Below are 22,241 nucleotides of genomic sequence, written 5' to 3'. Positions count from 1 at the left end.
TACTAATTACACTAGATCACACTTTATTTAAGTAAATTTGGTAGATAATTCATTCATTCATATTTACAATGCTAAATATGGTACTGTACTTGAAAGTTTTCTCTAGACCAGGGATTCTCAGCCAGGGTGCCGCAGGACCCCGAGTAGCCTTGACATCTTTTCAAGGGTGCTGTGGGTTGCCACACAGTGTTAGCACTGTTAGAAGTGACAACATGATTCACAAGATAAACTCAGAGATTTCAAACAGGAATCTATACGGTTAAAAACATTCTGACCTGCTGTGGTCTGAGTTGTCTGCAACAAAAGAATTGCTCTATTATATTTCTGGATTAAAAAAGAGTGCAAGCCAAGAACTGTAATTTTTTCCATTTTTCCTTGAGTCAAAAAGTTGAGAACCACTGTTCTAGGCTGTGTCTTTTTAATGGAAGTACAAGCAAGAGTGTATTATTAAATGCAAGTGAACAATATTAGTCTCTGGAGTCCTGCAAATTTGTATGATATTTACTTTGTTATCTACAGCTCTGCCTGAGGTATCAATGGAATCAGTTGGCTAGCAAGGACTGTGCTTTTTCTGAATTCTTTTTTGAAACAGATGTTCTTACTGCATTCTTCAAACCCTCTAATAACTTCTATCAAGACACCTGCATTATCCTAATTTTTTACTGCATCAATCACAATAGTTACAGGCTTTTTTCATTACTACATTTTTACTAAAATATTTAAAAAACCTCCACCCTGAGAAAAGATATTTGTATCTCTGTTGAGTCAGAAACGGTGAAGTGTGCTGCTATATCATTGCTGCCAAACAGTATACTTTTGTTTTTGTGGAAGTATTTCATGACTCATTACCACAGAAATGTCTATTTTTTGAAAACAGGTTTAGCTTACTATTGGGATGCTCCTCAAAACAACCAATTTTACCTATCTGGTACATCAGCAAGAACTGAAGCCACTTCCCTTAGTACTACCAGCAAAAGAAAAAAGTCTTCTCATCTGCTGCAAATATGTGGCTTCAAGTACCTCTTTTGCTGGAAAGTGATTCTTTGCCTCATTCCATGAGCTCTCCTTGACCTTAACAAATTGCCTTTATATTCCCCCTCGTCTTCCCCATTTCCTGTTCCAATCTTTTTCCCTTCTCTACTCAATGTGATTTCCCTGTAACTTTTTCCTCCCATTTATAGTCATTCATTAATATCTATATTGTGGTAGTGCCCAAAGTCACAAATTGAGACTAAAGCCCTACTACACTGGGCACTAGAAACATGTACACAAACATGCAAAAGAGTAGGGATAGGGATATAACATATAAGCAAAAGAGTAAGACGGAAAACTTGCACTGCTTTATGATGTGCATCATAAGTTTTGCTTTTTTTAAAATTAGAATTAGCAGCAAGGAATCAAGGAGAAGGAAGTGGAAAGAAATGGAAAAGCAACATGCATAGTTTTTCACCTGCTTGGTAGTACCTCCAGCCTTCTGTGCCTTCATCTCTCCTAACAGTCCCCCCAAAAGTCAGCCCCTTATCAGTTTCTCTCTCCTCTTTTACAGCTTTTCTGCTGCTGAAAAAAGCCTTCTTAGACATTAGGAGAAAGCCTTTTCTTCTCCTTTTGAGGCCCCCCAAAACAGAGGACAGCTCCGTAACTGACAGAGTTGAAACTCATGAAGGGGAGCAAAAGTACAAGAGCCCATTATAACAACATTTTAGGCAAGAGGAAAAGCATCAGAGACACCCATGAAAGAGGAAGAAGAAACAAGTGGCAGGGCTGCAGGCACTTTTCCCAATTAAGGTAAAAGGAGAGATGCTTGCCAAAGGCCTACTTTGCTCCCCAAAGTAGTTGGGAAGCCCACAATGAAAAGGAAACTTCAAAATTTCTTATGAATCCTCTTCTCTATTTGACTGAAGTTGCTGGTTTGTTCTTAAACTTCTTGTTCTCTTCCCACCAAAGTGAAATAGGAACCATTGGACAACCCAGGAGCTGTACTACAGTCATCCTGTTATTTTTCAACATTCTATTGCTAGAAGAGAGAAGTGAAAGGCCTAATTGTTAGGATTAGGCTACCAGACACCTTTCATTAAAAGACCCTATTTTCAGTTGCTTATAACTCTGACCAAACACCTGGATAGAAAGAACTCTGTCATATCAGGTGTCTGTCTCAGACTTCTTTGGAAACAGTCAGAATGGTTCAACTGCTTCCGAGGATGAGGCTCAATAAAGATGACAGCTTGTGTTGTGTTAAGGTTGGTGACCTTTTCTTTGGCTGTAGTGTCACCATGTTTTGGAATTGGATTCTGAAATTTTGTTGGGAAAGAAGACTAGGAGTAGAGTGAAAATCCTGGGGAACAGAAAATGGAATTGGCTAAGTGAAAGAATGACCAACCGAAGAGCCAACTGTAGATAAGACAAAGGATAGGGATAGGCTTAACGAGACAGAACAGAAGAGGACATAATTTTGGCGGGGGAGAAACAGAAAAAAACATACCCACTAGAAGCACATATCCATCAGGAGACTGGATGGAATCCAAGATTTCAGAATCTGACCCACTCTGCTACTGAAGCTCTCTAGCAAAGTGTCCCACTCTCCTGATGATCTACACAGGGGAGGATTACATATTACTGCTGTCAGTTACACTGTTAGATAAAATGGTAGAGGTGTGTTCTGCAGCTAAACTTCCCATCTTATCAATGAATTGTGTGCAGGTCAGAATGGTGCCACATAATGGAATCTATTTTTAAAAAGTGAGGATATTATATACACATGGAAAATTACGTCAACAGAATGTTATGTTTGCGAAGCCACATGCACAAAAATTAGTAATTGCCAGAATTACGTCTGCCTGTTCAACCTAAATTAAATCCCCTGGTGCACATTCATTGAGACAGAGAAACCCTGAAGGGTTTCAAAGTACGTTTCTCTATCAAGTTGAAAATTCCAAAAGAGAAGTCTTCTTTACTATAAATTGTCTTAAGAGAAGTGTGATGACATTAAAAATAAGATGGAATAACTGGATGAATGTTGTTGAATAATTAATATCAAGTGACTAGTTGTTTAAGAAACAAACCTGCTTATCAGCTATTGTTATAGGATGTATGCGTCGTATTTTCTGTAAACTGGTGACCATCATCTCAAGATACTTTCATGGAGAGGAGACCACACCAGCTCTCTAAAAAGCTGTCTTGTATACCCAGGTTTTTGACATTTGGTGGGGTGGAAGTCACAGACATCAATATTCATAGTATGCCAAAATACTGAACATTTTATAAACTGTTGATCCGAAAATGACCTTTTCTCTAAAGCTGATGCTTATTAAATGATGTCATTCAAACCTCAACAGGACCAAACTGGATGGTTCTAAGATAGATTTCATAGTGGATCCGTCAAATGGTTTTGGAGGGCTTCGGTCATACATATCTTCTTCCAGCTCCTCCTCTCTCGCGTCCCTCTCCACTACAGGCAATCCTTGGACTTATGATGCAATTGGTTCCTGAAAACTGCGGCTTAAGTAGAAACATTGCAACTTGGAACCGATTGTCCCACAGGAACAATGTTATACAAGGGGGATTGACTGGTTCCTGAACCAAGGCCCAATACCCTATTAACACGAAAAATAACACAGAATTTTGTGCTCAGTCAGTTATAGATGAGTAATACAGCTACATTAATGTATTTATATTGTAAATAGCAATCATATTGATTTGGAAGGACTTCTTTGAGGTGACTTTTTGAAGGGTTCTTGGCTGGAGTCTTCTCAGGAGTCTTGGCTGCAGATTTTTCTGGAGTCTTGTCTGCTTTTTTAAAGAAAGCGTGCAAGGAAGTTTGGACAGATGTTCTCCAGGGAGATGGGCGATTCAGTGAACTTGTTAGCTGGTGTGGCATCATGTCGGATCAAGCGTCGTAAAGTTGAAACTGACATCAGAACGTTGAAACAGGGTGTCAATTTATAAGCCTCGTAAGTGCCGTTCATTGCAACTCGAAACGTCTTAAGTCAAGGACTGCCTATATATTAGGGGTGCGCGAAGCAGGCCCTATTCAATTTGGCCTGAATCAGGGACGGTAATTCGATTAATTGATTTGGATCACTGTCCTTGATTCGATTTGGCCAAATCCAAATCTGAAGATTCGATGCTGATTTGGAGACTCAGGGATTTGGACACAGACACAGCTTTAATTAAATGTTTTTTCTACATACCTCGAGGTACCAGCATGGCTTGTGAACGCTGTGATGCTGAGGCGCATGGAGAGTCCCACAGGAGTGCGGGGGAGGCCTCCACATGCTTGGCGGTGAACCCGGAAGTGGACCGGAAGTATTTCTGGACAACTCACTTCCAAATATTTCTGGTCCACTTCTGGGTCTGCTGGGGAGCATGCAGGGGGCCCTCCTGTGCCCCTCCAGCTCATCATTTGGCTGTGGGGGGACCCCGGGTGCCCCTCCAGACCCAGGAGGCACCAGTTGCCAAGGCGGGGGGGGGGGCCGGGAGCCCCCGGTGGCCAGGGGGGGGGGGGGGGGTGCATGGCCCCCCCATGCTCTCCGGTGGACTGGAAGTGGACCAGAAATGCTTCTGGTCCATGTCCGGATCTGCTACTCAGTGCGCTGGGGAGCCCCCTGCACTTCTGTGGGACACTCCATACGCCCCAGCATCGCAGCATTCACGAGCCCCTGCTACCAAGAGGTACGTAGAAAAAACATTTAAAGCTGTGTCTGTCTGAATTGCCGAATCTTTCCGAATTGATTTGGAGGGTTCTGATTCGAATCAGAGAGATTCAATTATACTCTCCTGTAGCATAATATTCCTGTTGCCAATTTCTAGTTCATTGGAATAAGCAAACATAAAAATCCAGGATAAAGTTAAGAATCTTTGCCTTGTGGGTCAACGAGCCATCTAAGAAAGACATTCCAGAATCTCCGAGACCTTGGGGACAGAATTCATGACATCAGCCTCCACTCTGATTGTTCTGTGCCCACAGCCCACAATTATATGGCTTTCTAACTGCAATTCGAAGACCTACTATATGAGAGAGTCCAGAAAAGTGCAAGTCCTATGGCGTTTAAGCCTGCTGTTATTGTAAGTACCTTTTTCTTTTTCCTGTTTCCATCTTTTATTTTTGTTAGGTAGGAGACATCCCAACTTTTTATTTTTAGGTAGTAGAAACAGAAGTGTGGCCTTTTGTGCGTGCATGTATGCATGCATGTATATAATCATACAAAGTCCATACAGAGAAGGTGATCAAAAGAAAAGCCCTCCAAAGTATGTTAAACTTCTGTGTACTAGAGTTCTTTGGAAAGAGAAAGCGTCATCTATTACAATTTAAATTTAAGGAAGAAGCTCTATAGTTAGCTCTAAGGTTATGGTTTAGGCATTTGCAAATAACAATTTGGTTTCTCTACTAAGATACTTAATGAGTTCCAACTAACTGATTTCATTGACTTTGGTAAGAATCTTTAACTAGGAATTAAAACCTAGTAAAAAACCACCTCTTCAAAACTGAGAAGGATTGGTAATTGTTAATATTCATTTGACAGCTCACTTCCAATCTGATATTGAGACAAACTTGTTGATTTCATCTCAGTATAATGAGCTTTTCTAAATCTATCCTAACCGTGCAGTTAATGTAATAAGAGATTTAGTCCTCAAAAATCTCTGCTTGTCGCTTAGGTGTGGTATTTTTTTATTTTTGTTTTCTTGGAAGTGTTTGACTAATCTGCAGTAAATACTGTGTTATATATCAAACAACAGAGGAGAAAATGTAAAATTCAAGATACTCCCCCCTCTCTCCTATGGAGGGACCTCCTTGCCTGGAATAACAGTACATCTGCATTGAGGTTTGCCATGTGCTGTTTCAGTCACTGTTGTTTGAATTAGTATAGCACTTACAGGTCCTAGTCATGGGCTAGGACCTTATTGTCTTAGAAGCTGTACTAGCACAGGACTACAAGATGATCCCTGCCTCAAACCTAAGCAAAAGAACCTAAGCAAAAGAAAAGAGGCAGAGGAATACAGGCAAACAAGGAGGGGCTAGGGAGCACAAGAAGACAATGGCAACAATATTAGTTAGCATGGGTCAGACAATGGTCTTTGCACATCAGCAAACTTACACTTGTCAAAATTTTGTAGTCATGGAGAAGCAGCACTGGAAGGGACCTCTATAAGTCACCTAGGTAAGCCTGAAGAAGGATCATCCCTATCCAAACCATAATCTAAACTGTACATAAGACTACCATCAACCCTAACACAACATAGACCTAATATCTTAACCACACACAGGTAAAGCAGAAGAAACATGGTAGCCAATGTCCTGCTTCTCTGAAATGCTGTTAATATATGCTCAGGAGATTCTGGGTAGAGGACCATGTCCCCAACAGAGGAAGGCAACCCTCCCCACACTCCATACCAATTCGGCCATGGGGTAAAATTCCTAACCTGACCCCAAATATGACAATTGGTCTGACTGAGTGGAGGGGCAAGACCCTCTAGCCAGGAACCTCCAAGTTTAAAGTCCAAGAAGGAACACTGGCACACCCCAGTCAAAACCCTGGTATACTCCAGTCAAAACCCTCAGTCTTTTTTAGGCAACACAGCAAAGAGGAGCTTTAAGATGAGGTACACATTTACAGAGAATGCCTCCCAAATGTGAGGGGCAGCATGAGAGAAAACAGAAACCTGAATTTTCAAACAATTAGCACTGTTGCTGAAAGCATCCCCTTCCCTCCTGAAAGCATTTAGGTATGGGCCATGAAGCATCTTATATCTAAGCAGCAATGCCTGTTGGGGACATGGGATGGATACACAGTGAGCTGTGACCCCACCCCTATTACTCTACTTGGCAGCATAGGATAACAGAAGTTCAAGTTTCTGGTCTCAATTTCATATAGTCCATTACCACTATTAATTTCCTGTGCCGCTATCTTCCTGCTATTCTACTAACTTTTCACTCACGCTTAACACACCAGATGGGGAACTGGCAAAATACTAAGAAAGCTAGGATCCTCCCCCAAAAATCCTGGACCCAAACATATGAAAGTGGATAATACAAATGCAGAGCATAAAGCAAGTCTAACTCAGCAATTGAAATCTTAGAGGCAGAGTTAACTAAAAAATGCTTGCGCATATGTAAAATGGTAGATGTCCAGCTGGAGAGGAAAACATGGCATTGGATCCCAATAATGACTCCCAGGAGGCACTGTGGCTCAGGGGCACATCAATTAACAATGAACTGACCCAAAGGAAAGGTTTCAATTAAACCTATTTTCATTTCATATAGTAGCAAATGTGTACAAATGCATACTGAAAACATAAACCAAAGGAAGCAAGGAGGACATTAGAATAAAAAAAGTTTATGTACATGCCATCACTGGTGTTAATTCACATGCACCTAAACCAGTAAGGTTTTTAAAATAAAAACCTAAAATAGGAGAGGGCTGTGATAAAGCAGAAATGACTTTTGTTCTGGGCTGCTGTTAAAGCTCCTTTGAAATATAACAGACTGTATACATTTTTCGCAGAAGAGATTCTTGTTGAGCATTTAAGACACTTTAGCACAAATACAAATATAGACAAAAAAGAGCAGTAGTTCTAAAGTATAATTTGCAAATACAGCCTAAATCAATCTATTTAACAAACATACTCTTTATGACTAATATATTGGTATAATTAGTGGAGTCCTTGTCTTCATACTTGCCTCAACTTCCCCTTAATAGTACCCTTTCACCCTTCTTTTAAATCAAAGAAATGGTATAAAGTAGGTAAAAAGCAGTAAAGTTTGACCCTTGTTTTAAAGAATGTGCAATATTTTCAACAATATAAAATACCTATTCTCCCTTGTGCCACTTGGATCATCACCTGATGGATTCATCCTCTGTATTGATCACCTTCTCATGCATATTGATTCCAAACAACAACAAATACAGAAATGAGGATTCTCAAAATAAACAGTAGATGAAAACATATGAGGCAACCAAGTCCTAGGACATCACTGACCCTTTCCATGTGTTAGGGAAATAGTTTAGGAGCCATCTTTAACAGGCTTCTGAACATGCTGTCAACCTACAGTGTTTGCCTATTTAACATGATGGAAGAACACCTGAAGAGTGAGTTTGATCTTCCCTCTCTCAGCATGAGAGATGGCAAATAGCTTTAATCCATTTAAAGCAAGTATCTATTTTCTTGCAATAGAAAAAGTATCCAAGTGATCCCCAAAACTTCATTTTTATATTCATGAAGGGGAGAGAACAGAAGACGTTTTAGACTCCATTTGCTTCTGTAGCTAAGAAAATTGAATATTAACATGATTATCAAATGCTCTACAATAATTTGGAATCTCTGAGATGTACAGCAACTCAGAGTGCATTTAAAATGAGAGACAGCCTTTAAAAGCAGCCCGTTTCCTCTGACCAGAGGAAAAGTCACTGAAATAATATATGTATACACATATACATATGCAAAAGTTATTGGAAATGGTCAGAAGGAAAGAGGGAAAGGATATAAACCCAGAAGTATGAACTGTATTCTAACTACAAGGAAGAGTCACGTGCAGGTGGAAAGAAGAAGCATCACCTTGGTCAGCAAATGAGAAGGCTTTCCTGCAATGTTTCTCAGAAGGAGGGAGGTTTCCCTGTCCAGATAGGAGTGCTTGTGCAGAAAGAAAGAGAAAGAAAATAAGTCAAAAGAAGTCAGCGCAGTAATTTTATAGTGTATTGATTATAGAAGATAAGCAGAGTTTTAAGCAATTACATTTCTTTCATTTAACACTGCCAGCCTCCTCCCACCCTTACAATTACAAGTCTCTAAAAAGTGAATCCAAGAAACGCTTAACATTTAATAAGCAGTTGTGTAACTTGGATGTTGCCACCTTACCCTTCATCTATTTTTTTCAACGACACAAAATAAGCTTTGCTTACCTGCTACTTGTTTCTTTTTCTGCAAGAGGCTGAGTAGGATATTCAAAAGCACCTAAATGACTTGGGTACATAAGCCTTATGCTTTAAGTCACTTCATACACTTTTGAAAATGCTACCCATGTCTGGCAATCCTATACATTTAAGCTCGCTACGTAGAAGTGAAGGTAGTATGGAACTAGCACTTGTAGAAGCAGGGCAGGCCCTTCAAGCATTACAGCCCAGTTTTACAAGATGAAAACTTCAAAGGGAAGAAAAACTCCTTAACATAACAAGAGCAGCTACTACCTGACATGTCTAAAAGAACAAAGATAGCTTTTTCCCATATTTGGTCTCTTAAAAATACAGTCCTCTAGCAGATGAAACAGATTGCCAAACATCTTGTAGAAGGAAAACTAGCAGGTAAATGAGTCCTCCCTCTTACCAGAGTTCATCTGACAATCATCCACAATTGGTAAACGAAGATTTCCCGAATGAGAAAAATGAATGATAAAATATGACAAGAGGGAAAATTTGAATGATCCCTTTTCTCTAGCACCTGCTGAAAGGAAGGACTGAATTATTACCCTATGGAAGAGTACACCACAGTTCAAATGTTACATCTATTGAGGCAATCAGATTCATTTTATAACACACAAGCAAGAAGCCTACCCCATACGTACCAAATTTCTTCCCAAGTGGCTGAGCCAGTCTCCCATGCAGGTACCTGTGGCCCCAATACTCCTGCACTGGTGTGTTTTTCACTTTTGTTCCACATGTTCTATAAATCTGTGCTTCCTAGTACTCTTGTTAAGTAACTGGAAGCCGAGCACAGTGTAAAATCCTCTCCTCTTCCATGCTACAAATAAAACAGCAGACTCCTGAGAAAGTGTGGGGTAGAGATGAGCTCTATGGCTGCTATGAGAAGTAAATGTTTAATGGCTCTGGTCACGTTATTCCTATTTAGGTATATTTCTTTGAAGGTTGGCATTTTGATGAAATGATGACATCAGTCTCTCAGTGGCAGTCTGCAGAGCTACTTCCATATAATCTGCCTTGGAGGCACTTTACTATTAATGGAGGGAGAAAATGGACACCCATCCTCTTCTCTTCACCTGGCAGGTTTGGTATTGGATGCCTGGGATTTAAGGTAAGGGGTTCTGATGAGACCTTCCCCTCTAGAGAATCTGTTCTATTGCCTACCCTCAGAGGATGACACCTCTTTCCTCCTGAACTGCTTCTGAAGTTTGGGTTCTGAAGTCCCTTTCTTGAAAGTTTTGATGCTAGCAAGACATACTTTTCCTTTCCAAGCACTTTTGTCAGAAGGTTTTTTCTCCAAACAGGTCTCCAAAAGTCAGTCTGGCAGAAGGCAGATTCTGCTTGTTGTTAGAGTCTTCTTTCTGTGGATATAGCCAGGACTGATATCTGGCTATTGCAGTAGCCAAGAACTTAAGTTACACAAAGGGCACCAGCAAAGGCAGGATGTTTTCTTGAGAACTGATGTGGTTGCCAACTCTTAAATAATGCCCAAGTTGTTATTATGAATAGGCCACTATTGGCTTGGAATAACATGTACAGGAGACAGAGGTCAGAATTCAAAAATTCCCCCTGGAGAGACACTGGTCTATTTCAATGATTTTCAGGAAGTCCCATTTCATGGGTTTGTTTATATTCAACATATGCTAAAGGTGATTAAAATACAGTCTTCAAGCTCTCCGCAGGCTAACTCTACCAGCTGAGCACACGTTAAAAAGGAAGTAAACATTTACACTGAACTTTTCAAATGTGTTAGTGAGAGTGCGGTACCTAGTACATGCTAAGCAATGCACAGTTTATCGTTATGACCATTTAATAAGCTTTTCCACCACTGCTACCTTCAAATACACAAGATCTTTAGTGAGTTATAGTGAGAGGGATCTCTAAAACCTGGATCAAGAATGCATCATTTTGTTTAACTTTAAAGGCATGCGGCACTATACTCATACCTCAATGATTCTTTACAATGAGAAGGTAAGTCTGGAAGTGTTCGAAGAATATAGTCATCTATAAAGCCATCCATGTCCCTTCCATCTATACAGTATTATTATACATAATAAAAGATATCACACCCCAAAATCCTTCCCTACCCTACAAAGTACAGCACAGCCAGAATAGTGTGCTTTATACTGCCTTAAGAGACTTCATTAAATTATTTGGGGAATCAATCAGGAAATACTCTTTCAGCTTGGCTGGCTCTGTACAAAACTCAAAGGTGCAAATAACACCTCTTGACATGGATGCAAAGAATTCTGTTTGAGAAAGTTCCTTGGTAGTGTCCTTGTCAGATTTAATGGATTCCAATTGAGATAAATCATACTTATTTTGGGATGTAGTGTCAGGGCTAGAAAAGACTGCTACTGAAATACCTATCAAAGCTTTTCCCATGGGTAATTTATCCTTAGCTTTCTTGGACTTCCCAGAGACAAGCAAATGGGAAGGGGTGGGGGTGGGGGCAGGCTGGGGAGAAGAGACACCTGAATCTCCCGCAACAGGTAGCTCTTTTTCTGAAGGTTATTTCTCGCAATATTCACCAATCTCACTCTCTCTTGACATAGGTCTATTAATAGAAACTCAGATGAGGCAGATCTCTCCTTAAACTTTCTTCTATTTCTTTCCCTCATTGATCACCTTGCCTACTGTCTGTGAAAAAAAAAAAAATCACACCTATAGCTAGCCAAGAGGAACACAGATCCAAAAGAAATGAGAAATGAATTTATAGCAAAAAAAGGGGGGGTGTAATTCATAAACAATATAAACAAGAAATACTGGCAGTAGTACGGGCTCAGCAGCTTTCTGCTTGAAGCAGGATGGATGTGCTGTGGGAGAAGTGTGAAAAAGGGGTGGCTCAAGGGGTTTCTGGTCTCCTGTGAATGTAAGGAGGCTTATTAGACAGTCTCATAAAAAGAAAAAATATTTTTCTAGTCATATGAAAACTTAAAACTCCTATTAAGTAAAGCAAAAAACTAAAGTAGCTCAGCAGGATTGCATCATTCAGCCACACACCTGGAGGGAAGGTGTCACAGGAGGAGGTCGATGGAGAAGGATGGAAGACAGTCACCTCCAGATCTACATGTCACAGAACTAGACGTTGCACCATTGGAACAACTCCCCCAGTGCAGCTGGGAAACAGGTATGATGCTCTAGCATCACTTGGAGAGAGTACAGCAATGGAGGCCATGTCCACAGCTACCACCAGACAGGATGAGGGGCAACCAGAGGAGAAGGCGTCGAGTCATCGTGGTGGGTGACTCCTGACAGGAACGGAGGGATCCATCTGCTGCCCGGATCCTACAGTACGGGAGGCACGCTACCTGCCCGGAGACTTTGCTGGGACGGGACAGCCTACATTTCTCTCTAAAAGGTAAGAGTCTGTTCTCTTACAGGTTGGAAGACCTCCTAAGTAGAGCTTTAAACTAGCTTTGTTGGGGGATGGGGATGCCGAGTTCAGGATGAGTTTGGGTAAGACAAGCCACGAACTGCACATTGGAAATGATCAGGAAAGTACTAAGGGGCCTACTAAGAATCAGGATAGGGGAATACTAAGGGCACCTATCAGGGGGCTTAGGTGTCTCTATACTAATGCTAGAAGTATGGGTAACAAACAGAAGGAACTTGCACTCCTGCTTGCAGACAAACATCCTGACCTGGTTGGTCTAAGAGAAACCTGGTGGGACCCTACCCATGACTGAGCAGTGGGCATTGAAGGCTACAAGCTATACAGGCAGGATAGATTGGGGAAAAAAGGGGGGAGGGGGCATTGCTTTATACGTTAGGGAACATTATACATCTTCTGTAATAAAGATGGGGACAGAAGGGCAAATCGAAGTCCTATGGGTCAGATTACAAGGGGGTAGGGGTGAAAGGGACTTGGTAGTAGGAGTCTCCTACTGACTCCCACACCAGGAGGAAGAGTTAGACCTAGAATTCTTGAAACAGCTCTCAAAGGCAGTACGCTCAAAGGACCTAGTTGTCATGGGTGACCTAAATTACCCAGACATCTGCTGGGAGGAGCAGGTCTGCCCATTCATGTAGGTTTTTAACCTGCATATAGGACCTGCATCTAACACAGGAGGTATGTAATCCCACTTGGGGAGATGCCTTACTTGACTTGGTGCTGGCCACAGGGGAGGGCATGGTGGGGAATCGATAGGTACAAGGTAACCTAGGGGATAGTGACCACCAGTTGATAAGATTCACTGTCCGGCATAAGGTGGGAAAGACAACTAGTAGGGCAGTAGTGCTAGACTTCTGGAAGGCCAACTTCAACGAGCTCAGGAGACCGGTTAGGGTGGGACTGAGGGGTAATCACATCTGTGAGATGGGAGTCCAAGAAAGGTGGGAGTTCCTCAAGGGACTGATCCTACAGGCACAGAGGGGCACCATCCCAGTACATGCAAAGGGAGGCAAAAGAGCCAAAAAACCTTCTCATCTGAGCAAGGAAATCCAGGAGAGCCTTCAAAGGAAAAAAGAGGCCTGCAGGCTGTGGAAGCAGGGGGCAGCCACCAAAGAGGAGTATACCTGCTTGGCTCATGCTTGCAGGGAAGCAGTGAGGGAGGCCAGAGCAGATACAAAACTCAAGTTGGCAACAAAGATTAAGGATAACAAAAAGTCCTTCTTTAAGTACATAGGGAGTAGGAAGAAGGCGCAGGGTAACATAGGGCCGTTACAGAATGGACATGGGCAACTCGTAACTGATAAGATGGAAAAAGCAGAGCTCTTAAATAATTTCTTTGCTTCTGCTTTCCTGGACACAAATACACCTCCCAATGAGTCTTTAGGCTGGAGTGACAATAATAACAATCCAACAACGGTTAGCACTGACCTAGTGAAGGGGCACTTGGAAGGGTTGGACATATTTAAGTCGGCTGGCCCCGTTGATCTTCACCCAAGGGTACTAAAGGAATTGACCGACGACATAGCAAAACCACTGGCGCAACTGTTTGAGCGCTTGTGGCACTTGGGACAGGTCCCAGAGGACTGGGAAAGGGCCAACGTGGTCCCTATTTTCAAGAAGGGGAGGAAGAAGGACCTTGGAAATTATAGGCCAGTTAGCCTCACCTTTATTCTTGGCAAGACCTTAGAAAAAATCATAAAGGATCACATTTGCAGGGGGCCAGTGGGTAACACAATGTTAAGAGGCAACCAGCATGGGTTTATAGCGGGCAGATCCTGCCTGACTAACCTGGTCTCTTTTTATGACCAGGTCACAAAGTGTTTAGATGCAGGAGTGGAAGTAGATATTATTTACCTGGATTTTAAAAAGGCTTTTGACACAGTGTCACACCCAATTCTTATGAGTAAACTGAGTAGCAGTGATGTGGATTTTTTCACAGCAAGGTGGGTGAAAACCTGGCTTATGGAACACACCCAGAGAGTGGTGGTTGATGGGTCGGTTTCTCCCTGGAGAGATGTGGGCAGTGGTGTCCCTTGAAGCTCTGTCCTTGGACCAGTACTGTTTAATACCTTCATCAGTGATTTGGATGAAGGTGTTGAAAGCACCTTGTCCAAATTCACAGATGACACTAAGCTATGGGTTATAGTAAACACACTGGAGGGCAGGGAGTGAATTTAGGCAGATTTGGATAGACTGGGGAAGTGGGCAGATCAGAATAGGATGCAATTTAACAAGGATAAATGCAAGGTGCTGCACCTGGGGAGAAAATCTCCAACACACCTATAGGCTGGAGGGTACCATTCTGAGTACCACAACAGTAGAAAAAGACCTTGGAGTCCTGATTGACGCAAAAATGAACATGTCGCCAGCGTGACGAGGTAATAAGCAAGGCTAACCACACCCTGTCTTGCATCAGCAGGTGCATCACAAGCAAGTCTAGGGAAGTGATAATTCCCCTCTATGCGGCATTGGTGAGGCCACATACGTAGTACTGCATCCCATTTTGGGAGCCGCACTTCAAGAGGGATGTGGAAAACCTTGAGAGGGTTCAGAGGAAGGCTACTTGTATGGTTGATGGTCTGCAGGTAATACCCTATGAAGACAGACTGAGGGACCTGAAACTCGTCAGCCTCTGCAAGAGAAGGCTGAGAGGTGATCTTGAGGCTGTCTACAAACTCATCAGGGAGGGGTCAGGAGGGAATAGGGGACACTGTTTACCAGGGCGCCCCTCGGGTTTATCAGAAATAACGGCCACAAACTGAAGGAGAATAGATTTTGATTGGACATAAGGAAGAAATTCTTTATGGTAAGGGTTGCCAAAATATGGAATGGGCTTCCAAGGGAGATGGTTCTTTCCCCTACCTTGGAGGTGTTCAAGAAGAGATTAGGGTCGGACCCAATGATCTACCAGGTACCTTCTGACTCTAGGAATCTATGAAATAGCTGTACAGATATAACCAAGGTAGCTGTCACACAAACAGCATTCATGCAGTTGAATCCTTTACCAAGAAAGGGAATTTTGTTCTTCCCAGAAAAGCAAATTTACTTCTAAAAATCTGTGCTGGTACAGGGAAGTGTACTAAGGGGATGTTTGCTATGGGGATATTTTCTGTGTGTGATGTCATGTGTATGGTCAACTTTATCTTATGGCTGGAGCTCCAAGTCTTCCAATTGACCGGCTATATCAGAGGCAGCACACCGTTTGAGCTGTGCTGATCTCTAGCTTTTCATTTTTTTCCCCCCGCAAGAGGGAGATTTAGTTCCTTTGCACTGATGTAATTTCCTTCCCGTAGGTAGGTTTTCCATATAAAAGAAGTAAAACAGCCTAATCCATGGTTGACTACACCCTGAATTTGTGACTTCCACCTGTTGGTTCAACCACAAAGAATAGGAAGCAGGCAAGAACCTTGAATAAAAATACAGTATTAATGCTTTATTTATTTTTCAGCATTAAGTATGAACCCAATTTTTAGTGAGATGCAGAAACTTGCAACCTTTTGGCTCAAACATTATTCTGTTAAAAACTGGTATAACAAAAAATAACTTTAACAAAAAATAATTTCCATGATACATGAGCATTTGTCAATGCAGGACTACTTGCAAGTACTGAATCCCCTGGGCATTGTGGGAAAAAGTGTCTGCATTATTGAAATATCTGTTTATGAAAAAACAAACAGAAAAACCTAAAAAAAATCTAGGTGACTTTTGCTAACACTGCTTTCCAGATCTGTAAAACAAACACAAAAAAACCCAAAACACTGAAAAGGAGATATATTGTTGTTATTGTTTTCAAGGTATGAATAGTAGTCAGCAAACTCTGAGCTATTAGAGTGATGGCAGTAAAACTGCCAATGTGATTTTAGACTACAAACATCTGTCAAAGAGCAGGAAGACAACAGTTCTTTGCAAATTCCTAATGACTTGGCCCTAAAATTCCCTCACACACATACTTCTAGGCAATGCAGAAATATATCAGAAGTTAGACGGGAAAATGGATAAGAAGCAAAAGAGATTAAAGATTGGGGAGAACTGAGTTATAAACTGAGTTATGAGAGTAGTTTTTTAAAATGGAATTATAGTTTGGCTAAGAAACAACTATGTGAAGGCACAACATTTTTCAAATGCTTGCATTGTGTAAATATCCCAGAAGAACAACTCTATCAGGATCATCACAATGTCAAAACACGGACAAAAAAGGAACAAATTTAAACATACAAATGAGCTAACAAAACCCACACCAACTACTCAATGTTTTGTCATCAACACATTGTATTAGAGTTGTTTAAATAAGTTCCTTTTAACTTCAATAAACTTTTTTACATTTAAAATTCTTTTACACATGTAGTTCATTTAATAAAAATAGCTCATTATGACAGTTTGTAAATAAGAACAAGAAATATGTTTCTTGTTCCAAATTATTTTTTGGCCTCCTAAGATTTCGTGCATTCTTTCCTTCAAAGAAAGGATACAACCATCCATTATTTTCAAACTAAATACCAGGAGAGATTCATGGACCAGTTGGTGGGAACTGCATTTTACAAGGTTTTTAAAAAGCGCCCCCCCCAATCACTGGCTATTTATATACTATTCTAACAAAAGATTTCAATGTCAAAACTCTAATTACTCCTTTTCACAAATACTACAAAGTATATGTGACTGCAGCTTAGTATGAATAAGCTTATTTGTACATAAACTGCCACAGAAAAGTCTTCCACCTTGTTGCTTACATGTACTTGACAGCTATATGTGAAAATGGTAAGAGGTATTATTTTACACAATTTAATGCGGTTTCTTGTCAGAAAATGACTTCTTTAAAATTAATGTACATTAAATGACAATATTAGTTGTTCCACATTTTTTGCCTGTCAACACAAAAACACTTTTTCCTTCCACAGCAACGAAATACTCATGACTGGCAATTTGATAGGAAAGGAGGAATGGATTTGGTTTGCTTCCTACTCTTATTTTACCATATACAAAAAAAAGCTTGGAAACTGGTACCATGAATATTTACATTAGCCTTCGTTTTCATAAACAAGAATTAAGAAAGGCATATGCATACTGCAGTACTGTTTATAAGCAGGGGTTTACAGAACTCGAGGCGGCTGCCAGCTGATTTCACAGGCAGATCCTGGGGCTGGTCGTCACTTCTGTGGGCTGAGCACAGCAGGCCCTGCCATGCTTCTGATTGACCAAGGGACTCCAGTAGTCTCGCCCCTCCCCGCAGATTGCCAGATGGTCCCAAACAGCTGCTTAGATAGTAATGTGTCAATTAATGGCTTCCGTGGGCTTAATCCCTTGATTAAGCCCACGGAAGCCATTAACTGACAAGTTACTAAACAAACTAAGAGGCCATTAATGGCTTCCGTGGGCTTAATCCTCTTAGGTTCCCATGTCAGGAACTCCATGAATCAGGTGGCATTGTCAGCCACAAATGTCACTTGATCTTGAATGTCGTCTTGCCCTAAGAAACTCTGAAGCTTGAACATGTATTGTGTGCGCCAGGTGCGATTTCCAGCTCCTCACTCACAAACTGCTAGTAGTGCTGCATGCTTAGCATGGTAACAGATTGTGCCAAACCACAAATTCTACAGTGTGAGCACAGGCTCTGGTGGCAGCAGTACAGTGCCATGCGAGTCCCCACCTAGACTGGTTACAGACTCTCTGTACCAGTCCTTATGACCTGGACAGTGCTTGAAAGCTTTCAAGGAAGACACCAGGCTATCCAAATAGGAGAACTGAGTGCACCAGATGTCACTTACTAGGGATGAAATTTGTGCGTTACAGGTGACATGAACAGTGTTGGACAGCATTTTGCGGAGCACATCAGAGAAAGCTTTGCACATGTATGTGGCATTATCAGACAAGAATGCTGAGATCTTTTTAAAGTATATGCCGTAGCTGACAGTTACCTTCACGATGGCTTGGGACATGGTAAGAAAATTGACAGATGTCTGAAACACAGGCAGGTCTTGGTCTGTCCAGCTCTCTGGTACATATAAAATGTGCAGCACAGTTATCTTGAGGGTTGGTAGCTTCATAAGCCACAATGGAGAAAGAATGATATTCTGCTAAGGCAGCATTCACGCACTGTACGTGCAAATTAATCACTACAGGGAGATAGCCTTGCTGAAGCTTGTTGGCACGTGGAAAACTGCCAGCATTTGGCACGTGTTGGTTCAGGTAGTTCCTTAACTTCAGGTGATCAAGTTTCTCCAGCAAGATGTTCACCACTGTGAAAGCCTCCACAAAGGAAAATGTTGCCTCCTGCCTTACCAAGCTGCTTTCTTGGGGTCCTTATAAAGAGGGAGGACACGGTTGCTTGCTTCTTGCTGTGACCTTCAGCCTGTGCAGCAGCCTTCCACTTCATGTGTGCCTCAGACTCCAAGTGCCAATTTATGCTGGTTTTCCTTGACACATCCACAGTTACACTGCTGGAGGTACAGAAGAGTCTTCCCCCACAGAATCATAGAAAATTAGGGTTGGAAGGGACCTCAGGAGGTCATCTAGTCCAACCCCCTGCTCAAAGTAGGACCAAGCCCCAACTATATCATTCCAGCCAGGGCTTTGTCAAGCCAGCCCTTGAAAACCTCCAAGGATGGAGATTCCACCATCTCTCTAGGTAATCTGTTCCAATGTTTCACCACCCTCCTAGCGAGAAAGTTTTTCCTAATATCCAACCTGAATCTCCCTTGCTGCAACTGGAGACCACTGTTCCTTGTTCTATCATCTGTCACCATTAACAACAGTCTAGCTCCAAACTCTTTGGAACCCCTCCTTCAGGTAGTAAAAGGCTGCTATCAAATCCACTCTCAGTCTTCTTTTCTGTAGACTAAATAAACCCCATTTCCTCAGCTTCTCCTCAGAAGTCACATGCCCCAGCCCTCCACTGGACTCTCTCCAACTTATCCACATCCTTTCTATAGTAGGGGGCCCAAAACTGGACACAGTATTCCAGATGTGGCCTCACCAGTCCTGAATAGAGGGGAATAATTACTTCCCTCCATCTGCTGGCAGTGCTCTTACTAATGCAGCCCAGGATACCGTTAGTCTTCTTGGCAACAAGGGCACACTACTGACTCATCCATCTTATTGTTCACTGTAACCCCCAGGTCCTTTTCTGCAGAGCTGCTGCCCAGCCAGTCAGCAGTACATGAGATTCTTCCATCCCAAGTGCAGAACTTTGCATTTGTCTTTGCTGAACCTCATGAGATTCCTTTTGGCCCAATCCTTCAATTTGTCTAGGTCACTCTGAATCCTAGCCCTACCTTCTAGTGTATTTATTACAGCCCTTAGCTTGGTGTTATCCGTGAACTTGCTGAGGGTACAATCCATCCCATCTTCCAAATTGCTAATTAAGATACTGAACAAAACCGGCCACAGGCCTGACCCCTGGGGCACTCCACTTGATACCGGCTCCCAGCTAGACTTTAAGCCATTGATCACTACCCGTTTAACTGGACAATCCAGCCAGCTTTCTGTCCACCTTAGTCCGTCTGTCCAGCCGTCCGCCCCTTCATTCATTCATTCATTCGCTACTTCCTTAGCTTGCTTGCAAGATTGCTGTGGGAGACTGTATCAAAAGCCTTGCTAAAGTCAAGGTATATATCATGTTCATTGCTTTCCCTGCATCCACAGAGCTAGTTATCTCATCATAGAAGGCAATTGGGTTGGTCAGGCATGATTTGCTCTTGATGAATCCATGCTGACTCTTCCTAATCACCTTATCCTCCAAGTGCTTAGAAATGGTTTCTTTGAGGACCTTCTCCATGATTTTTCTGGTGACTGAGCTGAGGCTGACTAGTCTAGGTTCACTGGATTCTCCTTCTACCCTTTCTTAAATATGGGTGCTCTATTTGTCCTTTTCCAATTGTCTGGAAGAAAAGGCATTGAGTACTTCAGCTTTTTCCTCATCATCAGTCACTAGGGTGCCTCCACCATTCAATAAGGGACCTACACTTTCCCTGACCTTCTTCTTGTTGCTAACATACTTATAGAAACCCTTCTTGCTATCCTTGACATTCCTTGCTAGCTGCATCTCCAATTGCACTTTGGCCTTCCTGATTTCAGCCTCGCCTCCTGAGCAATATTCTTATACTCCTCCCAAGTTGTTTGTCCAAGCTGCCACTTCTTGTAAGATTCCTTTTTGTGTTTAAGCTCACCAACGAGTTCTCTGCTAAGCCAAGCTAGTTGCTTGCCACACTTGTTATTCTTCCTGAACATCGGGGTGGTTTGTTCCTTCACCCTCAGTAAGGTTTCTTTAAAATACAACCAGCTCTCCTAGACGCCTTTCCCCCTCAGACTGGTCTCCAAGGGGATCCTGCCTGTTAGTTCCCTGAGGGAGTTGAAGTCTGCTTTTCTGAAATCCAGGGTTCATACTCTACTGCTCTCCTTTCTTCCTGTTATCCAGATCCTGAACTCAATCATTTCTTGGTCAGTGCTGCCCAACTTGCCATCCACTTCTACATCCCCCACCAATTCTTCCCTGTTTGTAAGCAGTAGGTCAAGAAGAGCACAGCCCCTCCAACACTTGCACCAAGAAGTCATCTCCAATGCTCTCCAAAAACTTCCTGGATTGCCTGCACACTGCTGTATTATCTTTCCAGCAGATGTCAGGACAACTGAAGTCCTCCAAGAGAACCAGGGCCTATGATCTGCAAAATTCCACTAGTTGCCTGAAGAAAGTCTCATCCGCCTCATCCTCTGGTGGTCTATAGCACATACCCACTACAACATCATCCTTGTTGCTCTCCCCTCTGCTCTCCACCTGCATGCAAGATTCCTGCAGGATACTGTCTTGTACAGTCCAGTGCTGAAACGTATTTGGCCATCTTGAAAGATTTCTTAGTGTTCATCATCCCTGTCATCATGCTTCCTTAGGTGGAAGCATGTATGCTGTAGGACAGGGGTTGTCAACCGGGGGTATGCGTATCCCCAGGGGTACTTGAGAAGGCCCCAGGGTGTACGCACGGGCGGGGATGGAGTGCCACCACGCACCATCCCGCGCTGCCACCACCTATGCAGCCAGACATGGGGGGCAGGGGAAGCTCATACGTGGCGGCTGCTGCTGCTCTGCATTCAGTCGCATGCCACCCCCCACCACTCCGAGCTCTGCATCTGGCTGCCAGGGGTACACTGCTTTGCATCCGGCCGCCGGGAGTACACTGATCCAAAAAGATTGAAAACTCCTGCTGTAGGAGCATGCCTGTGGGTGCTTTAAAGCCAGAGACAAAACCCCCCTGCTTCCCTGGCTGGTCCCAGACTGAGCCTACGTCAAGGACTCATCCTCTGATTTGCTCCGTCCCTCATGCTTCAGGATGCCAGGCTTCCAGACTTTTTTTGTTCTTGCAGCTATTTTTTTGCTTCCCCGCCCTTGAGAGCCTGCACTTTTTCACAGAGCCTGCATTTTTTCAAAGCCCACCTGAAATCAAGTTTTCTGTGAAAATTGCGAAATCACAATTTTGGCAGGTTCCTATTCATAAGTTACTTTGTATTTTTTGGGAAAGGTGGCATATAAATCTCATAATATAAATGTATACATACATACAGATATGCCATGCCTCACTCTCAAAGTTAGATAGTTATGAATTACTTAACAGCTCTAAAGATTCTGATAAGTAATTTAACTTTCCTAAAAATAAACTTGGAGACAATATTACAGGATGTCTGTTAGACAAGATAAAACATGAGCCAATGGGACACACATCTAGTTACTCGCTGATCTTCATTATGTTATCTATTGGAGTGTACTGAATTGCAGCAGAACCAAAAGCTAAAGATTCACCCCCACCTTTTCCTCCTGCATTTTGTAAGGTAAATTCAATAGATTATTTTAATTTTTGAGGCTGCCAGGCCACAAGAGTGTCAACCTCAAGTTAAAAATGGTGCAAGATATTTCAAACCAACACCAAATTGTTTCACATAGTAATGGAATAGAT

The 22,241-nt window shown here is 42.3% G+C and overlaps 1 protein-coding gene across 1 annotated transcript in view; it reads right to left on the bottom strand.

Annotated features, from left to right (window-relative positions):
- Positions 1 to 22,241, bottom strand: part of RAPH1 (Ras association (RalGDS/AF-6) and pleckstrin homology domains 1) — a 189,043-nt gene that overhangs the window by 78,698 nt on the left and 88,104 nt on the right. Inside the window, exon 6 of the mRNA XM_014516900.2 lies at positions 8,551 to 8,625. Coding sequence (XP_014372386.2) covers positions 8,551 to 8,625 — 75 coding nt within the window. The remainder of the gene's footprint in view (positions 1 to 8,550; positions 8,626 to 22,241) is intronic.

This window comes from Alligator sinensis, unplaced genomic scaffold (assembly GCF_000455745.1).
Source record: "Alligator sinensis unplaced genomic scaffold, ASM45574v1 scaffold755_2, whole genome shotgun sequence".
NCBI lineage: Eukaryota > Metazoa > Chordata > Crocodylia > Alligatoridae > Alligator > Alligator sinensis.
The sequence above is the reverse complement of the archived record's forward strand: the minus strand, read 5'-3'. Positions and strand labels throughout refer to the sequence as shown.